The sequence below is a fragment of the Ischnura elegans genome, chromosome 1, assembly GCF_921293095.1.
Source record: "Ischnura elegans chromosome 1, ioIscEleg1.1, whole genome shotgun sequence".
Taxonomy (NCBI): Eukaryota; Metazoa; Arthropoda; class Insecta; order Odonata; family Coenagrionidae; genus Ischnura; species Ischnura elegans.
Genome location: NC_060246.1, coordinates 83,930,317 through 83,955,199, shown reverse-complemented (window position 1 = coordinate 83,955,199; position 24,883 = coordinate 83,930,317). Strand labels below are relative to the sequence as shown.

The 24,883-nt window shown below is 36.4% G+C and overlaps 3 protein-coding genes across 6 annotated transcripts in view; 2 read left to right on the top strand and 1 right to left on the bottom strand.

The window, feature by feature from the left end:
- The window catches only part of LOC124164910 (protein draper), a 58,229-nt gene that overhangs the window by 1,892 nt on the left and 31,454 nt on the right, over window positions 1-24,883 (top strand). Inside the window, exons 2-9 of one of the 4 annotated variants that reach the window (XM_046542157.1) lie at window positions 9,094-9,283; window positions 11,989-12,115; window positions 14,518-14,689; window positions 15,413-15,659; window positions 17,644-17,764; window positions 21,846-21,983; window positions 23,619-23,830; window positions 24,290-24,456. In XM_046542157.1, coding sequence (XP_046398113.1) covers window positions 9,159-9,283; window positions 11,989-12,115; window positions 14,518-14,689; window positions 15,413-15,659; window positions 17,644-17,764; window positions 21,846-21,983; window positions 23,619-23,830; window positions 24,290-24,456 — 1,309 coding nt within the window. In that variant the 5' untranslated portion in view covers window positions 9,094-9,158. Of the gene's footprint in view, window positions 1-8,028; window positions 9,284-11,988; window positions 12,116-14,517; window positions 14,690-15,412; window positions 15,660-17,643; window positions 17,765-21,845; window positions 21,984-23,618; window positions 23,831-24,289; window positions 24,457-24,883 lie in introns of those variants that run through there. The other 3 variants (XM_046542163.1, XM_046542142.1, XM_046542149.1) reach the window with 3 other exon arrangements.
- Window positions 335-3,503, top strand: LOC124164933. Its single transcript, XM_046542175.1, has 3 exons — window positions 335-954; window positions 1,067-1,214; window positions 2,328-3,503. The coding sequence occupies exons 1-3, from the start codon at window positions 635-637 to the stop codon at window positions 3,051-3,053; spliced, it is 1,194 nt and encodes a 397-aa protein (XP_046398131.1). The 5' UTR covers window positions 335-634; the 3' UTR covers window positions 3,054-3,503.
- On the bottom strand, window positions 3,503-6,469 carry LOC124164943. The gene is made up of 3 exons (XM_046542183.1): window positions 6,282-6,469; window positions 6,101-6,199; window positions 3,503-3,942 (listed from the first exon to the last, which is right to left on the bottom strand). Exons 1-3 carry the CDS (start codon window positions 6,336-6,338, stop codon window positions 3,508-3,510), a joined length of 591 nt encoding a protein of 196 aa, XP_046398139.1. The 5' UTR covers window positions 6,339-6,469; the 3' UTR covers window positions 3,503-3,507.

Here is a 24,883-nt window from a genome sequence, read left to right as displayed (position 1 = left end):
GGATTGAGAAATGAGGCTCGTGAAGGATGTATATCGCAATCATCCAGCGACGTTTCAATTAAAAAATAATGCTGTAAAAGAAGTTCAACATTCCTTAACAATTTCTACGTTGAGTTACCCTCCCCAAGTTTGCGTTCTATTAATTTCATAATTGAATACGAGAGTCCTTGTTCTTCAAATTATATTTTACTTTCCTCGTAAAAATGTGAGACATCAGTGCGTGAATGTTTCGGTATGATGACTCCCCGAAGGCTGCTGTTATTCTAGTCTTCTTTTGCGGTCACAAAAAAGTAATACAGCGACGATGAGTTCCCTTCTTCGCTGTTTTTTAAGGCTGCTTTACACGGTACACGGAATTGCGCAGGTTAGAACTTCATTGATTTCGAAATCTTGCGCGCAATAATTCTTGCGCAGACGAATGCGAGGACCGCTTTACACGGTACTCGCATTCACGCATTTATTCACGAAATTTCGTCGTCTGTTGAGTGCGCGAGTGGCGAGTTGCTTGTTAACAAAGAAGTAACGAAATTCTGTGCGCAACGCTGTTGACAACGCTGTGTTTTTGTGTACATTTGCTGACGCGACAAAATTATTTCGAGGAGTACGATTGAAGGAATAACATTGGGGTGAAACGATGGATGTAGACGTTGCGAGGGTGATAGCTGCCGAGCTTGCAGTCATCGGCTTACTGATCGGGGCTGCGGATTTAATGCAAAGGCGTAGGAGGAGAAGAGTTAGGAGAGCCATTTGGACGAGGGAGTGGATACGGAGACGAAACGAAGGATCGGGACTCCTAAGTATGGTTCACAGGGAGTTGGCTGCAGAGGACAGGGATGCGTACAGGAATTTCATGAGGATGACGGAAGAGCAATTCCTCGAGATATTAAATCTAGTGAGGCAGGACATCAGCCGACAAGATACTGTGATGAGGGAAGCAATTTCTCCCGAGAAAAGGTGAGAGGTTTTTTTATCAATTCAGTTTACTACCCAATCGAGGGTGAATTGTTGTTACCCGTGTGTGTATTTATTTCGTATTCCCGCTAAACACAATATCCTTTGTCGACAGATTGGCCCTGACATTGCGATTCCTCGCGACTGGGGAAAGTTACCGTTCCCTCATGTACTCGACGAGGATTCATGAGAGCACTATCAGCTTAATTATTCCGGAGGTATGCCGAAGTATTTACCAGAATTTGAAAGGGCAGTACATTCGGGTAAGTTTTCGTCATTGTATTTGTAGAATTATGTATACTCTTGTTAGTCTTTATTGCAGAACAAATTGCAAAATGGAGGTACAGCAGTTCTTGTCAGAAATAATATTAAAGCCAAAACACAATCCATACTTCATTTCTAAATGAGGAAAAAAACTTTGAGCATTCTGTAGTGGAAATCTATCTTCCCAACGGTAATATTTTTTCTATAGATCTCCAAACAGCCTTGAAGATGTATTCTTAAATAAATTAGACACTGTCATGAGGTTACTTATAAAGCAAAAAGAAATCAGTTTTGATATGTGGTGATTTTAATATAGATTTCTTGAAAATTCCAACATTAAACGTGATTTACTTGCTATTCTGTGCTCTCGTGATATGATAGAAACGATTAAAGATCCAACAAGGATCGACTCATGTCTTGATAAATTTATTATTAGAACGACTCTTATGAAAAGACCTCTGAAGTTATTTGTACAGGACTTTCTGATCACTGAGCAATTCTCTTATCCCTATCATATGAAGATGGACACCATAAAAAGTTAAATTCAGAATTTATTTATAAATAAATTCTGAAAAAGTACACATGATCCTTATAGTCTTCAATATTGTAATACATTATTGTCAGAAGAAACATGGGAGGATATTAATTACTCCACTGATCTTTATACCATAGTTAACAGCTTTATCAATATCATCACTTATTACCATGATTTAGCATTCCCTCCTTAAAAAAATGCCTAGCATAATAAAAGTAAACTTAGAAATAGGCCTTGGTTAACAAGAGGAATAATTATTTCTTGTGATAGAAAAGTGTTGCATAAGCATTGCATTGATTCTAATGATCCAGGGTTAATAAAATACTACAGAAATTACTGTAAAATTTTGAGAACTGCTATTTCTCTAACAAAAAAGATGCATACCAGCTCATTAATAACAACATCATCTAATAAATATAAGATTATCTGGAAAGTAGTGAAACAGGGAAAAATAAAATTAATATCAATACAATATCTACATTTTTCATATGCTTATGGTGACCTAATAAATTGAATTGAATTGTGGGAACCAAAGGAAACCGGAAAACTCAACCTTATAACTCCTATATTCTTGCAGATTCCAAGGTCCCCTCGGCAATGGGAAGAAGTCTCCCGGAAATTTGAAACCATGTGGGATTTCCCTATGTGTTTGGGTGCCATGGACGGAAAACACATAGTATTTCGACCTCCAGCAGTTGACGGCTCATATTACTATAATTACAAAGGCAGTCATTCCATAGTGCTACTGGCTGTGGTGGACGCGCAATACAAATTTCTGTATGTTGATGTAGGGGTGAATGGCAGGATTAGTGACGGGGGTGTGTATCGAGAAAGTTCTCTTTGTAGAGCAATCGCCACAAATTCCCTCAATTTCCCTCCAGACCAACCACTACCCAACAGGCAGAGGAGGGTGCCGTTTGTCTTTGTTGCTGATGATGCATTCCCTCTGTCCACCCGCATCTTAAAACCCTACCCCAACAGAGGATTGACAGAGGCACAAAGAGTTTTTAATTATAGACTGTCCCGGGCCAGAAGAGTAGTGGAGAATGCATTTGGCATACTAAGTAATAGATTCCGTGTGTTTTTAACCACAATTAACCTCAGCCCACATAAGGTGGAGAACATTACGCTTGCTGCAGTAGCCCTGCATAATTTTTTGTGCGTTAAGAATGGTGCACGCTATTTGCAGAATGCCCAAGATGAAGGGTGTAATTTAATTGTAATGCCTCCTCAGGCGGGTAATAGGCCTACTAACTTGGCTGTTGAAGTAAGGGATGAATTTAAAACCTATTTTCAGCACTAAATTGCTCCTTTAATGTATTTTTTATTTCGTGTTTTAAATGATGAATTGTCAAATGATATTTTTTAAATTAGGTATTACGTACTTTCATGTTTGTTGGAGAAAAACCATCTCTTCAGAAGTAACAGCAAGATGCTGGCTGTGAATGTCTCTTGGGCTTGCCACAGGATTAGGCACTCAAGTGCCTAACCCTGTGGGAAGCCCAAGAGGCGTTCACAGCCAGCATCTTGCTGTGTCTTCTGAGGTGATAGTGTTTCTTCAACAAACTTTGGCCCCCATATCAATTGTTTTCAAGTTTTCCTCACAATAAGCAAACTCAGTCCAAAGAAGGTTGAGATTACAGTGTTGACTAACAAAAGCAACAGTACAAGCAGGGATTAAATTATAAAAAGTACTATATTTCTACCATAAAATCATTTAAAATTAATTCATCAACAGAATATTCCTTAAAAGATTTTTATTTTGTTTTTTCATATAAAATTTTCTCAATTTCAAATATTATTTCATGCTTTAGTGAGGCATTCTTGATTTGTCTCAGCCTGTTGGCTAAGTACTTCCCAAAGGTTGCCTCCATGTCCTCACCCTGGACGTTTTCTAATTTTTTTGAAAGTCCACCCAGAGCCTCTGCTGCTGTCACCAGTAGAGAGGACTCTTGTGGGGAAGTAATCTTCCTCCTCTTGGAGGGTGCCGGTGAAATACCAGGAGATGGAGTTTCACTCCTGATACCTTTCTCCCTTAGAGGAGGAGCACTTGATGGCCGGGGGGTGTCTTCCAAGAAGACTATATCCATTAACGATGATGGCCCGGGTAAATTTCTGGCACCTTCATCCCCTTCCTCCAAAATTGGTATGTCCTCTTCCAATTCCACTTCCGGAGGATGTGCATGCTGTAGCTGAGAAAGTCAAGATGAAGATTTGTATTAGTGGCAAATATATTCTAAATGTATGTGAAGTACTTATAAGGCACTTGAACCAGTGCCACCATATCTTTATGAGTACATCCAGAAATGACAAGCTATTTGGTTTAATATTTCATAACTTTCTTAAATACTCAATCTGCATAGATGTACAGGTACTGTCTGATTCTTCAAATTTAAAAAGTAGCTATTGTACTTATTGATGTATAACAATGAAAATATACCCTAACAATAACTGTAACAAAATTGGCCTACCTTAATTGTCGCTATGGATGAAAAATTATTTTTACCTTCTCACCAATATGATGGAAAATAAAAGAAACAAAGCAACAAAAGGCATAAAAACATCACAACTTCCATGTAGGCAAAATTTCAATACACTTTTGGTTAATTTCAATGATGTGACTTGCATAAAATTCAGGATAAATTATATTTTCTCTTTATCATAGATAGCCTCATTTGGGATTGAAGAAATAAATAGTACTCCAAAGTTTACTATCTTATTATATAAATTATATCTGTAGGAGTAGTGCATCGTACTAAATCATATCAAACATAAAAAACTGGTTTATGTTACACCCAGTCACTGTTGTACTGATTCATTAAAAACCAATGACAATACTATGTTGTATGACAAACGTGTTATAGCAGGGTTTAATTGAGTTCTATTTGCATCACATGGACAGCAAATTTTTGATCTATCACTAATTTACATTCTGAGCAATAACAAATATATGCCTGAAAGTGGTGCGACAGAAATAAAATCATTAAAAAACAACACTTGATGAGGGATGGGTATTTTGTTAGCTGAGTTCACTGTAACAAACTGAAATACAACAACTATAGAATTAACAAGCGATGTCTTTCAGGTATGAGAAGGATATGATGCATGTGGCCATTGTTTTGTTGATGTAGATGGGAAACCAAGACCAGGGCAAGAATAATATGTTAGTTGTGATGTAATTTCATATAGGAATTCCCCTTTTCATTTACAATTACTTCATGTAGAAGGAGGTATTATTGAATATTGTCGTCCATTACTTCTTTCTAAGCTAACACTGTAGTTATCTGCAATGAAAATAATGGCGATTGGATGAAACTGTATTGTAACCAACTAATATACTCTATGCTTTGGTCCTCTCTGCCCACTTTATTTATAATTAAAAATTACTTTTTGTAAAGTATGAAAATTGTAAATAGATGAACCTGTTGGAAAGTATCAGATTGTTTTGCTTATGTATTGGAATTGACTTATGCCAGTTGATTCCTTCTCAAATGAAGTAAGGTGTGTGCAATATTACAGATTTGCGGCGAGGAAAAAAATTAAACCATCTTAGAAAAAGACTGTGGTTAAGAAAACGACCTCACCAGCTGGAGACGATGGAGGCCTTACTAATCCACAAACAGGAACTAGAAATATTGTTCATGTTCCTTCTAGCAGCATTGATTCAGGGGATGCGAGGCAGACAGGGTAAACTATATGTTCCACACTGAGCAAGTATGTTTTCATACTGCACAACTCCTCACTGTGCTTCTAATGAGACTCTTGCCAAATTGATTTTTGGACGTGAACCCAAGACAAGGTTATCCTTTCTATCAACATCCTTTTCAGAAACGGATTATGATAGAAAATGTGAACCAAATGCTTTGAATAGGCCTCATAGACTGTCCAAACCACCCGACAAACTCAACTTATACAATGGATTGGCAAATGCAATGTTTAAATTTGATTTGTAAAGTGAAACACACACTATTAGTCACTTTGTTATAATGGACATTGGTTTTCAAGTGCTTCATGATGTTTTCATATCGATTTTAAATTTTAAGCCAGTGTTGGACGGGTATAACGTAGATAAACCTGTTACCAAGCATTGGAGTGTTTTGTTAATGTTTTCGACTTGATAGCTGCTAGTTAATATACCCATTCTCAAAAGATGAATTAACTGTGCTGTGTGCGATATACCCTTTTCATTAGTGGACCTTCCATTTTGTCCATTTTATGGTTAAATATGGGTGAAGTTTATTCCGATTGACAAAAAAATCAATCGGGCAAGTCATCAACGGCCGATGGTTTTATAGTAATGAAAAGGAAACTTTGAAACATGGTTTAATTGCTGAAAATGCTAGGAATTACCTCGGAATCTTCGTCGAGGGAGGAAACACTTTCACGCGCGCTTACGTGATCCTCGATGAATCCCATTTCGTCATAATAAAATAGGGACGGCACGTACACCTGAAAAGTCAGTATTAAGAGTTAATTGCTGAATGATGACTGCAGAACATTTATCAATTTACATTTGCTCTTTCATACTTACGGAATCTACTCCTGCTCCGCTCTTCTTTGAAGATAACACCTTCCTTCTCTCGGACATGAAGTTAGTCCTTATGGAATGCCATTTCTTCCGGCAGTCTTCCGCATTCGTGTTCGGCCTGAGAAGTAATGTATTTTGGAACTCAGTTTCAATTTAAACGCCTACAACTTTTTAAAGGGCATTACCACTAACATAAAAGTTAACATTGTCCATCGACATAACCATCACTATGAGATCACCAATCATTATTCAAACGGAAACGAAGTATTTCCAAAAACAATGAGTAATTCATTACCACAGTGGTATGAACACTTCATTACGTCCGAATTGCGAAAAATTTTCACTGTCGTGCATTTCAATTAAATCGTAAATTACTGATCTCTGGTCCTTAAAATTATTTTAGATAAAATTGACCCAACGAAACACTAACCTTGAAAGGGACATCTGCTCCGCTATATCCTTCAACCCCTGTAGCCTCTTCCCCTTGTTTTTATAGAGGATATTCCTCGGATCGTACATGTACGGTCTCTCCCTGACCAACGAAATCAATGTATAAACATCCTTAGGTAACCAGCTCATGATATTAGTCGCCTGATAAAAAAAATCGCAACAACAACTTCTCACTTCACAATCCGTCAGGTTAACGGTATAATCACTCGAGCGTTTCGTCATTCAATTTTCCTCCGGCTGTTACCACTGCGACATCTATCGGGAAAAAAAATGTTGAAATTGCGAGAATGCGAGCTTCAAATTAGAACAGGGGCTATTTTGCCGTCTCGCATCCACGCATTCTCGCATGTGTTCTAGCAATTCACCGCTTTACACGACGCAATTTTGAGTGCGCCTTCACACGTACGTCAGACTGCGCAATTCCGTGTACCGTGTAAAACGGCCTTTAGGGTCTTTTCCGCGCAGATGTAGGGGTTTTTTCGGCTGCCCTGCATATGCGCCATGGTCTAGCATGCTCTTATGCTTGCTTTTGAGAAAATGTGCGACGTTTACTTAACCAATGTCGTCAATGAATTCGTTGACTCTGAATTTCTGAGATTCTAATTAGTTGTTGCGAAACTTATTGATGGCTAAGCATTGTTTCGAAGTTTTATATTTTTTTGTGTAGGTCTTTCGGCGTTGCGTGGAGTTGTACTGATAACTCATTTCACTAGGGATAATCTCCGGTCAATCGATAATAATATATGTTATGATAACAGATGTCCCGATATTGACGAAAAGTAATAGTTCTTACAAAACCACCCGTGCCTTGGACACTCAGGACACTCGAAACCCCGACCTTGAGTGTACCAAGCTAGGGCTCATCCCCTCCGCCACCGAGACCAGCAAAGCGCTAAGGAAAAATAGTTACTTAACCTCAAGTAATTTTTGCATCGCTTTTGCTGCTGCTGTAATAGAGGCCCACATCCCCCGTCCCGCAACATAAGGGAGCGGTTCACTGTACTTCTGTGGGGACCGGAGTGCCTTAGGATGCTGCATTTAAATGTCATCTCGGAAAGGTCGTTATATTGGGGTGTGATGTATCATGTGTGGCTTCTCTTCCTGCTAATTATTTATTTTCATTAATCATTTACCGTCTTCCCATACCATGCATTTCTCTCCAACATTATCTTATCAATTCCAATGCGCGATTCCGATAATATTTTTCCCAATACAAATATTGTACTGTCACATTTATCGCGTGAAAATTTACTTTCCCCTCCGGTTGATTTTTCACGGGGCTCTTGATCTCTCGTACGTGGGCACACTAGTCCGCCCATACGAGTTCTGATCCTCCGTTATTAAAAGCTCACTGTTGCCTTACGCGTCAAGGGCCTCCTCCTATCTAGGTTTTGCGGACGTAACGGGTGGTCCTCGGTAGCTGAGGTTAGCCGAAAAGTGCTGTGGTTTGCGGGCAATAGTTGGGCCGCACGCATCGCGATCTTGCGCCGAAGACGTGCTAATCTTCGTCCGGATTCGTCAACCAGAGATCTGCTCGCGGGTGTTTACGTCATCTTTTAACTTTTTTTGTGCTGATTTCAGCGGTACTTTCTGCGCTCCGTCTCGGAACTATCCTCAGCGTGAACGTCATTCTCTTCGCTTCTGAGTTTTGTTTTTCTTCCGCGGTCAATCCGAAGAAGCCGTAGGGCATGAATCAGTGCAGGAAGGCCTTTTGTTCGTAATCGTTTACGAGTCTCATCGCGCGTTACCCCTGACTCACACACTCTTGGTCAACTATCCATCGCTGTAGAATACTTACCCTCGACGTTCGTAATAAATTCTTCCATCCGCAAGGTCCCGTAGGGGGACGGGCAAGTGTATGCCTGACTTGGCAACAGTGCCCTCCTCTCACCCAGTGTTTTTTTTTAAACTGACTCAATAACCGAGCCGTCGACGGCTCGATTGGTTGTCGCTGTCGCCTCGGCTTTGTTTTGAAGTCATCAAAACCATAACCATTTTTGCGAGGAACTCTCGGTCGAATCGCCCCTGTTTTTTGCCGTCTTGGTTTGTTTTTCTACATTCTTCGCCCTATTCTCAATCTGCCCGCCGCCCGAGTGCGTTTCGGCTCGCATTATTGTGCGTCGACAGGAAAAAATCTATTTAAGAGGTGGATATATGCGTGTTTTTTTTGCGCTAAAGTGAACAATGCCAAGAGGAGCTGTTATGTGGGCGTGCGGTGGAAGGCGGTCCGTCGTAGAGGCCGATTTCCTGTGTTGTGACGGCCGCGCTTTGAAGCGATAATGAGAGCCCTTTTAAAATTTCCCTGGGGCATCTGTGTCGCAACCGCGTACTGAGTGACATTTTTCGAATATGCCTCTTCAATTAGGTGGTGGGGGAGGATACGGTGTTGATCTGCCAGCGGAAATACGACGTGGGATTGGCGTCTCTGCGATGGCGAACTTACTGCAGGGTCATATCGTCGCCAGCCTACTTGTGATTTCGGCGGTTGTGCTGAGTGGACATTTTCCTGCTGTATCAGCGCTCACTGGCCCGAATGTTTGTATTCGACAAGAAACGTGAGTTCATCTTTTTTCTTATCGTTGATACCGTCAGCAAATATGCCGCCCGACTGTTCTATAAAAGCAAATGTGGCATTTATTTGACTTAAATATTTGAGGCACCCAGCAGAGGATAAATATGCGAGGATAGAGGAATGTCTGCAGTCAAAGTCCTGCAGTAGTAATGTTTTTCTCTACAATAATGGGACCTTAATTTAAATTAATTCTAAAGATTTTTTTGCATTATTAGAAAATTAAAATCTAGGATGTGAAAATATGTCAATTTTACTTTCCACTTATGAAAATATAGCCTCCTACTCTGGCCTCCTAATTATCTTCTGCTATGAAGTTTTCATTAATCGTAGTCACAAACAGGTGGTTGTAATTGAGTTTAGATGAAAACAACTGTATTCTAAAAAATGCCATTTTGTGTTCGGTGTTACATTGACTGCCATAATCAAAATGACCTCTACATCAAAGGTATATGTAACTTCATTCAGTGAGTGCATCAAGACTAAATTTCAGCTGTGTTTAATTTACTCGTGATAATGATGCTGAAAACATAATAAGCACAGTTGAATTGTAAATGGTTAATGCTCGAAGCTGAACTTAAAGTGACAATTTTTGATGGATCTTAAATATTTTTATTAACTAAGAAAATGAGTAAGGAATTTGAAAGCTAAAATAACTCTTCTGTTAGCAAATTTTGTAGTGTTTTTAAGTGTACCATGTCTTCCTATGTATATAATTTGAATAAATAGTTTGGATTATACTTGTTGATGTGTTGGTGGAGGCATCATTTGGATTAACTCCCTACCAAAAACGAAACGAAAAGTTGTTGATGTGCTCAGATTTTTTAAAATTGGTGGAAGCTGTTTTTCTGTAAGAGATCATGGTCATCACTCAGCAATCCAAAGATTGGTTGGACACAGCTCTCCACTCAATTCTCCAATCAGTCAGTCTTCATTAAAAAATACTTAATTCTTCTTTTTTTAATCCTTCATCTCTTGCTCGATGTATCTTTACCATAGCCTACCTCTGCTGTTCCTCTCTTCCACCTTCCCTCATTGGTAATTTTCATGAGACCATGATGGAGCTCAGGTGTTTCATGATGTAGCTGATCAATTTGTCCTGCCTTCTACCAAAGGTTTTCAGAAGACTTCTCTACTATTCTTCTTAGGAATTAAGGATTACTCACGCAATCTATCCGTTTGATCTCCATCATGTTACTATTGCATAACATTTTGTATGCTTCGAACCTTGATATCTCTGCTGTTGTTATCCTCCATGTCTCATTATCATGAAGATGCGTACTTCAAATTTAGAGGATACCCCTCTTCACTTGGGCTTTTCTACTGAATATTACTTTGTTACTTTGTACATAATTGGTTACTAGCTACACAAATAGCAGAACGTGTTCACCTTCTCAAGTTTGTGGTTTCCGAGTTTCAGGTCGGTCTTTTGCCTCTTTTCATCTACTGCAGACCAATACTTTTGTTTTTTTCCATTGATTTTGAACTTATACCTAGTTATCATGTTTTCGGTTGTTTATAGAATTTTCTTCGGGTCTTAATCTGTCTCTGTTATGACTACTGTGTCATATGCAAATTGCAGAACACCAATTTTGTTCACCATAGATTTCACTCCTGGTGCTATCTCTTTTATTTTGTTGATAGCATTCTCCATGAACTCGTGAAAAAATTATGGGGGCCCGAGTAAACCCTTGCCTCACTCCTTTCCTTATTCTTCCTTCTTTGCTTGTTGATCCAAATTTAATCACAGGTACTTGGATTTTAAATAAATTGTGGATAATTCTCTGGTCATTTTAAAATACTCCAATTTATTTCATGTCTGCGGGCATTGCATTCCAATACATGTTATCAAAAGCCTTTTCTAAGTCTGCAGTCGTGATGAATGTGGGTCTGTTTCTCTCCTTTATTTTCTCTACGAGCAGCAAAAGGTCCAATATGACTTCCCTTGTGCCCATGTTTTACCGTAACCCAAATTGGTCTATTACATCCTCCTGTAGATGATTCTTGTTAATATCTTTGTCGCATGAGTCATTAGTCTAATGGTCCTAAAATCTTCACATATCTGTGCTCTCTCATTTTTGATGTTCTTCTCTAAGTCACTTGGTATGTTTTCTGTGATGTACATGTTGCTGATATGGTGCAGAATTAAGGAAAAAAATGATGCAACTTATTTTCCCGTGCTTTTTTCATTATTTAGTTAGTTGTCTCCAAAATTGCTTTTGCAAGATTTTAAGCCAATGGTTGCAGCTGCTTTCCAATGAAGTTTGATCTTAGTAATGTGGTTGTCAAACTTAAGTGCTGTATTTTTCTGAATATAGCCCCCTGTTTTTTTCAAAGATTGCCTGTGGTAGCAATTGTACAAAGGCAAGGAGAAATACAGTATTTATTAATGTCATTATCTAGTCTCTGTCATGTTAACTAATTGATTCAAGCTGTACCAATTATCATATTTAATGCAATGAAATTAGCATCAGAGCTCTGAACATATTTTAAGTAATTTTGCTGATGAAAGATTATGCAGTTCATCTGCAAATTTTAAATTCTATTGCTAGTGGAGAATCATGTAATATGCACTGTTTATTTTAATTTTTATGAAATCTTTTAAATTCATTTTCATGTTATTTTATTTATTTTGCTTGTTTATTTAGGAATGTTTTTGTTACTGATATTAACACAATTTATGTAACTTAGGTACACTACCACAATAAGGGTGTCTGAGCAAAAGCCATATCAAGTGAAGGAGTATGTGTGGTGCCTCAATATTCCTCCAAGATGTACTAAGTACAGAATAAAGTTCAAAACAGAATACAAAAATCAGGTAAGGTAATTTTTAACTTAATTGTTGCATGTGGCTAGCTTTTTCCTACTTAACTGGTAGGGTTAAGGGTTTAGAGTTGAGTTTTCTTACGAAATGGAAAATCTTTAGAAGTTTTATATAATGTGGTTGTACTTTTGAAGAGGGCATTTAGTGTAAAATCTGTAATATCTATAAGGGACATTGTAGGTCAACAATTGGCATCATTCTGCTTTTGTAAATACATAGGTATTTGCAGTCTTTAAAGAATATTTTAAAAATCCATCTCAATCTCCATCAGTTCTACTGTCAATTTAGTGCTGTATCAGCAGTATAGGATGAAATGAATAAAAAATTTTCTAACGTACTGTGTCTGAAACTATCAAGACACATTTGAAAATCTACAATTCTTGTTAATATTTTCATCTTTAAATTTTTTAAATAATCGTTCATAGTTATAGCGTAAATACTGATACCTCCACTGCACAAATGCTCAACAATCACCCAGCGAATCAAATCCCTAATGGTACTAGATCTAGTAGCATGGGCGTACCCAGAATCAAAACTGGGGTTGGGGAAGGGGGTGGGGGGAACTAGCCGTGTGTTCAAGTTGTAACTTTTTTGTACAGAAAAGCTAATGAAACCAAAATTTTAAGGAAATTATGACAGCAATTTATTAGTTATTATAATTATTTACTTGAAAAAATAATGATTTTTATTTTAGTTCGATGTCGTATACTAATATAATTTTTCTTCAAAAGGAAAATTTGTTCATAACTTTTGTTTTGAACTAAATTTATTTTCGCTTCTAGGGGGAGAGGGGCAGTTACTGGGTATGCCCAAGTCTAGTAGCACTAATGGTACTAGATGAGCAGATTTGATTCGGTGGGCGATTTTTGAGCGTTTGTGCATTGGAGTTATCGATATTTACACTGTAATTATGAACGATTATTTAAAAAAATTTAAAGATGAAAATATTAACAAGAATTGTAGATTTTCAAATGTGTCTTGATAGTTTCTGACACAGTACGTTAGAAAATGTTTTATTCATTTCATCTTATACTGCTGATACAGCACTAAATTGACTGTGGAACTGATGGAGATTGAGATGGATTTTTTTATTCCATAGTTACATTTTGATTTTGATCCTTTTGATTTGTCATGTATATCATATGATATGAGTGGTGAACCTTTTTATGAGTAGGTACATTTTGGATGGGTTTCACAGAGAAAAGGGCATTTTGTGTTGTGATCATTTTATCACAAGAGTTTGAGTTTTCAAGATGCATTTGCAAAAAAATCTTTGCTTCACTTAAAAAGAAAATATATGAAGTAGTCACTCCAGATTTACCCAAAGTAATTCTTTATGAAATTGCTAGTTATTTTTTGTCTGAACTGATTTTTTCTCTTACGTACATATGTGATATTTTCATAGCCTGGAATGTTATTATTATTTTGGTTCTTTTTTGTGGACCTCCTGTTAATCATTTTATGTTTTTTTATTTGTTTGTGACTGTAATATCTAAAAGGGACATTGTAGATCAACATCTGGCAGTGTGTTTCTTGTGTAAATAAATAGGTATTTCCAGTTTTTAAAGAAATATTTAAAAATCTATCTCAATCTCCATTTATCTCACTAATGAATTTTCCTCACTTTCCCATTTGAGAGGTGATTCAGCTACTTTCTGATTTTAATAGGATTTGAGCACCTGTTTGTCGCAATCCAATGAGTTTGATACTTTATTAGTATGTATTACCATATCTTTCAGCAACTTAGCATTTATGAATGTACTTTCTCTTTCAATTAGGAACACTCTCAAATCTAGTTTTTTCATTGGAAAAGGTAAAAATAAAGCAATGTTACTTTTAAATCAGGAATATTCTACTAATCATACCAATTTCTTGAAAATACCTTTTAATTTGTTCATGAAAATTAGAGTGCTAACTAAAGCAACTTTATGTTAAGCATGAAACTGCATAAAGAGTGATACGATTCAACATAATTATTTTCATTTTTAGTTATATTGAATAATTGTGAAACTGCCTAATTGTTGTTACTGTGGAAAATACATTGCCAGTCAATCTCTCTCATTAATGTCTGTAGTGTCCCTTCTTTTTCTTCCCCCCACCAAAGTTGGACTAATCTTGTAGACAGTGTTTGTGCTTTAATATACAAAGTTGTTTTGCCCCTCCCTCCTTTCCCAGAAAGCTTACTTGGAGCAAGAAATATAACTGAACACATGACTCTGTAATACCTAATAAGAAATTCAGATTGAAAGTGATTTAAAATTTCAGTACAATGGCCTTGTTAATCTTGGATAAACCTTGAAATTTATTTTGTGAAATACATAAGTAGACACCATGAAGAAGGAAACTGGTGGTGAATGTGTCAGGTGATTTAATTTCATTATTTTTATTCCACTCAGGATATTGTGAAAACAAGGCCTGTGGAAGAGTGCTGTGCTGGTTACACGAAAAGTAATGGTGATGAGGAAGTATGTATTCCCGTTTGCTCAAATGACTGTGTCCATGGGGTCTGTAGTGCCCCAGACCTTTGCCGCTGTGAAACTGGATTTGGTGGGCCAACTTGCAATGTTTGTAAGTAGATATTGTTGTAAAATTACTATGTACTATGGAATAATCTTTTTCAATAATTTTTATTGGATATTAAAAACAAATGGATAATACACACATTTTTTGTTTTTTCCCGGCAAACAATTGCAGTGCAGTTTTCTTGGGTTTTGCACCGGGTCAGGTCCTACATTTCTCCTTCCAACGTTTCAATGGACAATTTGGCATTGGTATAGAGGATTTGGTATTGGATTCCTGAATCCCTGATGACCATGGGCGAGTTGTCTGTCGAAACATTGGAAGGAAAAATGGAGGACCTGACCCGGTGCGAAACCAGAGAAAACTTCACTGCCATACACACATGCATACCATTTCCTTACTGTCTCCCTATGGTGACGTGTCTTATTTAAAATAATACAGTATTAACATAGTTGATATTAATATAAGATTTCTTGGTGTTTTAAATTAGAAAAATATGTACATTATATGAAGTCAAACCTTAATACTCCAATGTTCACATCAGAGGTCTGACTGTATTACTATGTATTGTAATTTTCTACGATTGAACAGTTTACCCTCTCAGCATGGTAAGGGGAACGAGGGTGGAGCTTAATGTAGGAATCAATCAATGCCAATTAGTATGCAAGTCTGGTTAGCAGATCATAAGGCCTATATCTATGATTTTAGAATTGCATCTTCATTTAATATTTTGATTCCAGAAATTTATTGTTTTGTTTCCTCTCTATCTAGCATGTCCAGAGGGAAGGTGGGGACCTGATTGTGAGAAACACTGCCAGTGTTTGAATGGAGCCACTTGTGATCCTGCAGAAGGTTCGTGTCAGTGTACTCGAGGATGGCGTGGAGAACACTGTCAAGAAGAATGTCCTTCAGATAGATATGGGCAGGATTGTGGTGAAATATGCAGGTGCAGAAATGGTGGTTCATGCCATCATATTTCTGGAGAATGCCACTGTGCACCTGGTTGGACGGGACCACTGTAAGTCAAATCTGTTTTGTGTTTTAACTTAATAGAACAGAAGTCCATTGTAAAGAGTGCTGAAGATCACTGGAAAATCTTTCGCTTTAACACTAATTTGTTGTAGCCAAAGTACATTTAAAGTCGCATCTTTCACATTTTATTAAGGCACGAAGAGTAGAATATTTGTGTTATATTTGCATCTCCATTCATCCAAAAGTAAATGAATGTACATTAAAACATTTTTTAAAAATCATGCCTTTATAATAAATTTAGCCAATATCAAGGAAAATTTTCCTCATTAGTAAGTGGCTGTGGTGTGAAAACACAAAATTGAATGTATTTTTGTAGTGAGCACATCAATCTATCAATGATCAATCAGTGAATGCTTTAATACTCCAATTTTTACCAAAAAACTATGAAGTTAGTTAACAAAAACTTTTAATCTCCCTGTCAACTATAACTCATCATCTGGCAACCATTGATCACCTTGGGCTAACATTGAATTCCTTGCAATCAGATACAAGTTCTCAGGCAGGCAACAGTAAGAGAGACTACTCCAAAAAATAAGCAAGCCCTCAAACTGAGAGTCTAAGGAGTGGTTACATTCACGGAGAAATTCCAAATCTGGAATGCTCACTCCCACTCCATCAAATGGCTCACTCCTCTTCTGTTGCCATACTTGTTACTCAGTTTTGCTTGTACTTTTGTAGTTTGATCAATGTTATGTGATTAGTAAGGAGCGTCACTCATAGTTAGAAATAAAATTGGTGAAGGAAATAAAGAAAATTATGGATTTTATGACAATGTAGCATTTCAAATTTGCAATGCCTATGGTTCCATTTGCATTATAAATGGGATAAGAATAGTTTTTATGATGATCTTGGCTGTCCACCTGTTTGATGATTAATTTTATTCTAGATGAAGATGAATACAGGCGGTCCTCGACTTTCGTACACTCGACTTTCGTACAATTCGCACTTTCGTACGTTCAAAATTGACACCTTTTACTTGACTTTCGTACACTAAATTCGGACTTTCGGACGTGGGTCTGTAATTTTTTTTTAAATTCCCGCGATTTTTATTGCGCATCCCAACATTCAATTGTTTCAAATTGCAGTATCGGCAGTATATGCGAACAATATGAACGTATATAATGAAGGAAATTGTTGGTAATTGACTCGGATCTAGGTGATTTATTTGGGAGAGAGACTGCCTGCTATAGGCTCCTTAATCAAGAGAAGAGGAAAGCCTTCATTGAAGATATTTTTCAAAAGAAGTTGACTAGACATCATCGAATAGCATTCAATAAATCTAGTAAGACCTTCTTTTTAATTGTGTTTTTTCGTTTGAGTGCTGTTTAATTCATGTAAACCTTCAGCAACGATATTGCACGAAATATCACCCGAATTCCGTTTGTATTTTGTCTTTTTTGAATAACATGCGGTATATACGCGATCACGAATGTCACCTGCCAAACATCGAATTTTGGTGTAAAAATTAAAAGGTATCCAGAGTGCGGGTTCAACGAATACATTTTTTTATGCTACTTGATATGTCCTTTTATTTATAGTGTACGTAATAAGTGGAATGTCAACTTAAACGCCAAGAGGAAGTTTCACTCGATAGCCAACGGAGTTCTTGTTTTTTAAACTTATATTTGCATTTTCTGCGTATTTTCGAAATAAATTAGATGAATTGAGGAGTTTTATTAATATATTATTTAAATTAAGTCAATTGAAATGAATTCCGTGAAAAAAAAGGTTTTAGTACGTAAATTCCGCTCTTTTGGAACGTAACCCCTAATTAGTATGGAAGTCAATGGTTCGACTTTCGTACAAGTTTTCGGGAACGCATTGTGTACGAAAGTCGGGGACCGCCTGTAGTTGATGGTTGGGCTTTATTTGTATAACTGGGTGCACTAGTATGTTATCTGAAGCTCTATACCAGTTGATTTATTTTTATTTGTTCTTATTTCCCTAACTCCCTCTTTTCTACTACTTAGGTGTGATGACCAATGTCCAAAAGGAACTCATGGTGACGAATGCTCTTCCATTTGTCGGTGTCAAAATGGAGGAACATGCAGTCCAACAACTGGAAAATGTTATTGCACCCCTGGGTGGACGGTAAGTTCTGCTTCCTTATGGTTATTACAATACTCATTTTTGCATACATTAGAGACTCGTTATTACTAAGTTATCGGAACTGAAAATTTTGAGGTTCATATTAACAAGTTTCATGCATGAACATTTCCTTTCAGAAACATCGGAAAAAAGTTTGCATTTTATATGTGTTAGTAATCAGTTACATCATAGTTTTACGCAATGTTAATGCTATAGTGCTATTTATTTAATTATTATTATAAATTTAGAATAATTTAAGACTCTTTGATAAGTCGGTGATTAACTTTTGCACAAGTATGCTATGAAAAACATTAATAATAATAATAATAATTTATTCGCTGAAGGCAATACAATTGCATAGCTTCGTCAAGTTACATTACATAAAGGATAAAACACAAACAAACAATGGCAATAGAACACAGTGTGTATGCAAATGACAATTAAAGATACATCAGGACAATATTTAATACATTAATTTACATTTAAGTTTTTCCTTACATACAACATAACTCATTTAAGTTTTTCTTTACATACAGCATAAAATTCATCAGTAGAATATAAAGGTTTTTGTATTAAAAATTTTTTTAGCTCAGTTTTGAATTTAAAAAAAATTGTTGATTTTTTTAATATTTTGTGGGAGTGAATTGTGGAGTTTTGCTCCTTTGTGGTATGGACCTTCAGTATTTAGTGTGGTAGATCTAGTTTTGATGTGGATATCTAGGTTTGACCTGGTATGATGCTGGTGAATGTTGCAGTTTAACTCATATAAATTCATGTTATTTTTAACAAACAGAATGAGTTCAAAAATATACAAGGAGGGTAGGGGCATTATATTGGCCTTACTAAAATAAGGTCTACAGGACTCTCTATAAGATAGGTTGAAGAGAGTCCTTATGGCCTGCTTTTGCAATTTAAAAATTTTTGCACTGTGGCAGGAACTGCCCCATAAAATGAGGCCATATGCCAGTATGGATTGGAAGTTAGAAAAATATATCATCTTCAGAATATTAAAGCTTACGCTAAGGCGAAGATATCTAAGCTGATACAGAGATTTACTTAGCTTGGGTATTATTGAATTGATGTGTGAGGACCATTTTAAGGATGGCTCGAATACAACACCAAGGAATTTTACATTGTCTGCAAATAAGAGGTCAACATCGTTAAGTTGTACTGATGTACACTGTTCTTTGCTAAAATTTAGGCACACAGATTTTTGGACATTTATGGCCAACAGATTATCATGTAACCAATTTTGAAAAGATTTCATGGTACAATTTATTTTGTATTGTAATGACTCTGGAGTAGTCCCTTGAATTAATACACTAGTGTCGTCTGCAAATAAAACAGTTTCAGCTTCTGGGATACAACTTGGTAAGTCGTTTATATGCAACAAAAAAAGTAGGGGCCCGAGTATCGAGCCCTGGGGGACGCCAGATTTCATTGCTCTTTTGGCAGACTGAAAATTTAGCTTTAGGTTTGCCGATGAATCAAAATGAGAAATTTCAACCAGCTGAAATCTTTCCTGTAGATACGAATGAAACCATTTATTAGCTATGCCCGAAATCCCATATTTATTTAGTTTTTCCAGAAGGACTTCATGGTTGACAATATCAAAAGCCTTTGTGAGATCAAAGAATACCCCTATTGGCAAATTGTTTGTATCAATTGCAGTAAGTGTTTTGGTGACGAATTCGTGAAGGGCTTTAGTTGTTGAACTACCTCTTCTAAAACCATGTTGATGCTTGGAAAGTATAGAGTTTGTTTCTAAGTATTTCACTACACGGTTAAACATTATCCTTTCAAATACTTTTGAGATTCCTGGTAGCAAACTTATTGGCCTAAAGTTTTCTACATCATTTACTTTTCCTTTTTTATGAAGTGGTATGACTTTACTTAGTTTGAGGCAGTTTGGAAAAATTCCATCAGTTAAAGATAGGTTACAAAGATATATTAAAGGTTTGCTCATAAAAGGTATGGCAAATTTTATTATTTTGTCCGGTATATCATCGACTCCTGACGAATACTTATTTTTTAAGGTATGAGCTATGCCAATAATTTCATCATTAGTTACAGGGTATAAGAAAATTGAGTGTAAAACTCTTTGGGTGACATCAGCTCTGCTAGAGTAATTCTTTTTTTTAATTGCTGAAATTATTTCTCCTGGAGTTTCCACAAAATAGTTGTTAAAAGCCTCTGCAATTTCATTAGGACTTGTTAGAACATTGCCCCTTAAAGTGAGTTCTAAGTTTGAAACATTAGTTTTACTGCATGTTTCCCTTTTTATGACTTGCCAAGCTGCTTTAGAGGTATTCTTAGAGCTGGCAATGAATTGATCATTGCATGCAGATTTGGCTTTCCTAACAGTTTCTTTAAAAAATTTATTAAAGATTTTATAATCAGTTTTGAGTATATTATTGTCAGATGATTTGGCAAGCTCAAACAGTTCCCTTTTATAACGACTCATGTTTATTCTAATGTGCAATGTTTAAGTCATGACCTACATCATTCTTAGTTCAAATTGTGATTATCAGTGAATTCTATTCCAAAGGATATTTGAAACAATGCATACACAGTATTAGTACCTACTTAGTTTAGCAGTACATCATTGGAAATATTCCTCTGGCTGATACCCCTGTCGCTCCACTTCATTGCCCATCCCAACTGTAGTCTTACTTCAGCACACTTAAGCTATCTCTAAGGATAAAGTGGAACCACTCTTACCCTTTAAAGAATTGCAAGAACTTCACCTTAGCACAGTTTCACATCCAATACGCACAAAAATACATTTATTTCTGATGATTAATATGCCCCTCTTAGACCTTGGTCACTGAAGTGCACTTCAAGGTTGGGAATCCATTCTTAATCCATCAGGAGCCCTCAACCAAGTGCATTTACTTTTGCGAAACGTCTGTTGTTTGTCCGGGAATGCTTACATTTTAGGGTGTGGGGTGTACCCCACAACATTGTGATTCATAGTGCAGCAGAGTGTATAGATCCCATAGTATGTGGATAAAACTTCATAACAAAAATTTTTTTCTACTATTGTGACCTCAACAGTGGGGTAGCCAGGATTTTGGAATGGGGGTTTAGCAGAGATTTCAGGGCATGTCTGGAAAACACCCCAGGGCAAAGGTTCCTGGGATTTTTTAATGTTGAAAACGTGATTTTTTTAGGAGTCAAAAACAGTAATTTTGTACGACTATATATTAAAACTTATTTATTGAGGCCATCATACTCGTTTTTGGCTCAAGAGAGGGGTTGTAACCCGGAAAAACTTCCCTCCTCTGTCTCCCCCTTGCACCCCTGTGGCTACGCCACTGGACCTCAATTTAGTTTCATAATTCCGTAGCATTGAAAAATTCATAATATAGTTTATTTTACCATATCGATGGCTAAGTTCTAACAACACGTATCTCAAAAATGGCAATTTTTCAGGATAGCAAAAAAACGATTAATTTTTTTTACTTTCACTCTAAAATTAAAAACCAAAAGTTCATAAAACTGAAAAAGAAGCATTCATTTACAAACAAAGAGTTTTTTTTTGCTTGTATTTTATTTTTTAATGATATTACACTTTGTTTAAGATACCTGTCTCAAAATGGCCGAATTTGAGATACGTGTTGTTAGAACTGAGCCATAGATATGTTAATATACTATTTTGGCCAAGACCATGACTCTTCTCTGTAGCAATAAAAATATTTTGCAATAATGTTGATTTTACTATAGAGGAGAGTCTACTATATTAGTTCTAGTATACAACAAAAAATTGTATGGTGCATTTGTGAATTTTGAATGAATTCTTGGTTTTGAAATGACATTTAATCAAGGTTACGGTAATATTTATCATCTGATCTGTCTAAATGCTTTTGATTTCATGCTAGATAGTCATTCAGGAAAGTATTATGAAAGGAAATAAAATATACTTTTGAATGAAATAATTTCTGGCTTATTGCTATGGAAGTTCTAAAGTAGAAATTACTGTCTACCTTGTGCCCTTGAGTTAATACTAGTTGCACCATTAAATAGCATAGGTGGATTCAAATGTAGCTTAGTTTTACTCATGATTCATCTCTTCATTTTGTAGGGTGATGTTTGTGGTAATCGCTGCCCACTTGGCTTTTGGGGTGTTAATTGTAGCAAGACTTGTGATTGCTACAATGGTGCTGTCTGTCACCATCTCACTGGGAAATGCCAGTGCCTGCCTGGATTTACGGGTGAAAAAGTAAGATGGATTTTTAAAAACTTGTATAGTTAACTTTCTTTTTTCTTCACGAAATTTTTTATTAGGATTTTGTTTTCTGGACTAAGTTGACCTTTCTTTATGCTGAAAGACTAAAGTTCTCCTCATCCTAATTCTTTAAATTTGCACTTCCCTGACCCTTCCAGTGCTCTTTAAGGTTTGATAAACCATTTGGAATCCCCTACCCTCAGCCCAGATTAGTTTCTTTTGTAAACCATCCATGTATTTCATAGGGGTTTTAAAATTCTTTAGCACAGAGCATTTTGCAAAGCTTTTTGACTTGTAGAACAGCGAGCAGTTTGGATGTATACTTTTCTTATGTTTTTAATTTTCTGGCATTGAAAATTTTTAAACAGTTTATTTTACTCTTTTTACCATATCCCATTGGCCAGGAAGGTAACTTTGCTATATAATGACAAAAATTTTGTGGTAGCATCTTTTGTAATGAGAGTTTACTGTTCGACTCAAAGATTTTCATGTGTAAAAGGGTTCACTGTTTGTATGTATCCCCAATCAGTTTAACACTTTGCTGATAATGTTCAATAGTTACTTTGTCCAATATACATTCCAAATAATAAATTGTAAATGAAATCGTGTTGGTAAAGAAAACCTTCAATGCCTTAAGCATATCTGGTATGTGAATGGTGTAAATACAAGTACATACAGTGCAACCTCGATATAACGACACCCCACGGTGCACTACTAAACACTCGCTATAGCGAATTGTCGCTTTACCGGAGGTGGAGCAAATAATAGCCAATATACCTGTTGTGAACAGATATAAATGAACAGGAGTGGTGCGGCGACAGATAAACATCTATCCGATAAACGTAAGCATAAATCCAGACGAAAGGCGATGTTTTTTTGCATCACTAAATTTCCTTACTCAAATAACGACTAACTATTCAAACAATTTATAAGCGCCGCACTGAATAAAAATCATGCAAAGCATTGTTTCGTCAATCACTATATTTATCGAACGACAGTTTACCAAATAAATTTGAGACTGAGCACTCCATTAACTTCATTTCTAACAGATCGTTAGCAGTTACAGAGGTTAAAGAGTCTTGATGAAAGTCTTCCGGCGGTGAAACCCTCGCTATGGCGAGAGCCAATGCCGAAAGGGTCTTGTAAAAACGAATGTTTTAACACGCTTATTATAGGGTTAATTGACGGTGCATCGGCTATCTCTCGTTATAGCGGGGGTGTCGCTATAGCCCGTACTCGCTTTAACGAGGTTCTACTGTATATGGTATTGCTGCCATAAATTATTATTGCAAAATATTTACACTACCATGTATGATAAGGTCAATCTTAAGCAAGTAAAATGGTTAAAAAATTCATATATAAATACATGGGGATACATTTGAAACATAGGATTGTGAGTTGCACTATTGTTAAAATTTAATGAAAGTGATATTAGTTCCATTGTACAAAGCACAAATACTATGATCAAAATCACAAATAATTTTCATGAACTTAGGTGATGGGCTATATTCATGTAAGAGAATGAATCCAATTAATATTTTTATCTTATTTAATGTTAATTGATGTCATCTGATTTGTATTTGTGTTGTGATGCTTATGTTTCTGAACACTACATTCAATTTATTATAGTGTAACCAGCAGTGCCCAGAAGGCAAATACGGTTCGAACTGCTCAAAGACGTGCAACTGCATGAATGATGCAACATGCTCTCCCGTCGATGGCTCATGCAAATGCTTGGATGGTTGGAAAGGTGAAACCTGCTCTGAGAGAATCTGCCCACCTGGTTTGTTTGGGGAAGGCTGTGGAGGTATATGTCAATGTGATGCAACCAACACAGAAGTGTAAGTTCCATCTTATTTTGTTGTGGCGAATGATATACATGAAAGAGTGGTTATTAATTTTCTGTTTACTTGGCTGCTGATTAATTGATTATGGAATGTTTCATAATTCTTTGAAAAAGTTTTTGCAAAATGCACATTCTTGGCTTCTCACTAACGAAAATGTAGAACAAATATTGTTATAAAATATTGATGTAAATGAATTAACGAATTATAAATACTACTTTAGTTGTTTTTTCATGTACGCACTTAAGCTTTGTTAGTATAGATTATCAAGGTAACACAAAATGAGCTACACTATATGTAAAGCATAATGTATTATTATTTTGGATGGTTGCCTCAAACAGGTTATCCTTCGCGGCTACCTAAAATTACTCAATTTTGCTATTGTTTTGTAATTTGTGTGTGGAGTTATAAAATATTATATATTATAATTTATGCCTCCTAATTTGTGTCCCTTAGATGCCACCCATGGACAGGCAAGTGTACTTGCAAAGCTGGTTGGGATGGGAAGACATGTGGTAGGCCCTGTCCACTCTACACTTATGGTAAAGGTTGCCATTCTGTGTGCTCATGCCAGAATAATGCTCAATGTCACCCAGTAAATGGCAGCTGCTTGTGTGCCGCTGGTAAGTCAGCCCCATGTGTGAATCATTATGATGGGTCATTTCCATTGTTTTGTCAGTGCCTATTGCAGTTTGGCTTCTGTTCTTGGTTCCAAATCTTAATCAAGTGTTTCCTATTCACTTCTTAATTTTCAAATATTTTCAGTCATGCTCTATAGGTTATTATTTATAAGTTATTGCCAATTATTTATAGGTTTTGTGGTATGAAGACATTGAACTATGTTTTTTTTCCCAAGTTAATAATTCGGATCACCGCACTTCTGAATCCATCCATTTTAACCTGGATGGTTAAAAATCCCATTTATTTTGCCCTATTATGATGACTTCATTTGGCTTTGCCGCACTTATTCCCTCTTACCTGCAGTAACTTTTCAGATTTCAATTGCTTAAGTTTGCCAGAGTAATATTAGGAAATAGGTAATAAAATTGT

Coding starts and splice junctions, on each gene's coding strand:
- LOC124164933 (XM_046542175.1), top strand. CDS start 635: ATGGATGTAGACGTTGCGAGGGTGATAGCTGCCGAGCTTGCAGTCATC. Junction 955..1,066: donor GCAATTTCTCCCGAGAAAAG/GTGAGAGGTTTT, acceptor CTTTGTCGACAG/ATTGGCCCTGACATTGCGAT. Junction 1,215..2,327: donor TGAAAGGGCAGTACATTCGG/GTAAGTTTTCGT, acceptor ATATTCTTGCAG/ATTCCAAGGTCCCCTCGGCA.
- LOC124164943 (XM_046542183.1), bottom strand. CDS start 6,338: ATGTCCGAGAGAAGGAAGGTGTTATCTTCAAAGAAGAGCGGAGCAGGA. Junction 6,200..6,281: donor GCGGAGCAGGAGTAGATTCC/GTAAGTATGAAA, acceptor CTGACTTTTCAG/GTGTACGTGCCGTCCCTATT. Junction 3,943..6,100: donor CCCTCGACGAAGATTCCGAG/GTAATTCCTAGC, acceptor TGACTTTCTCAG/CTACAGCATGCACATCCTCC.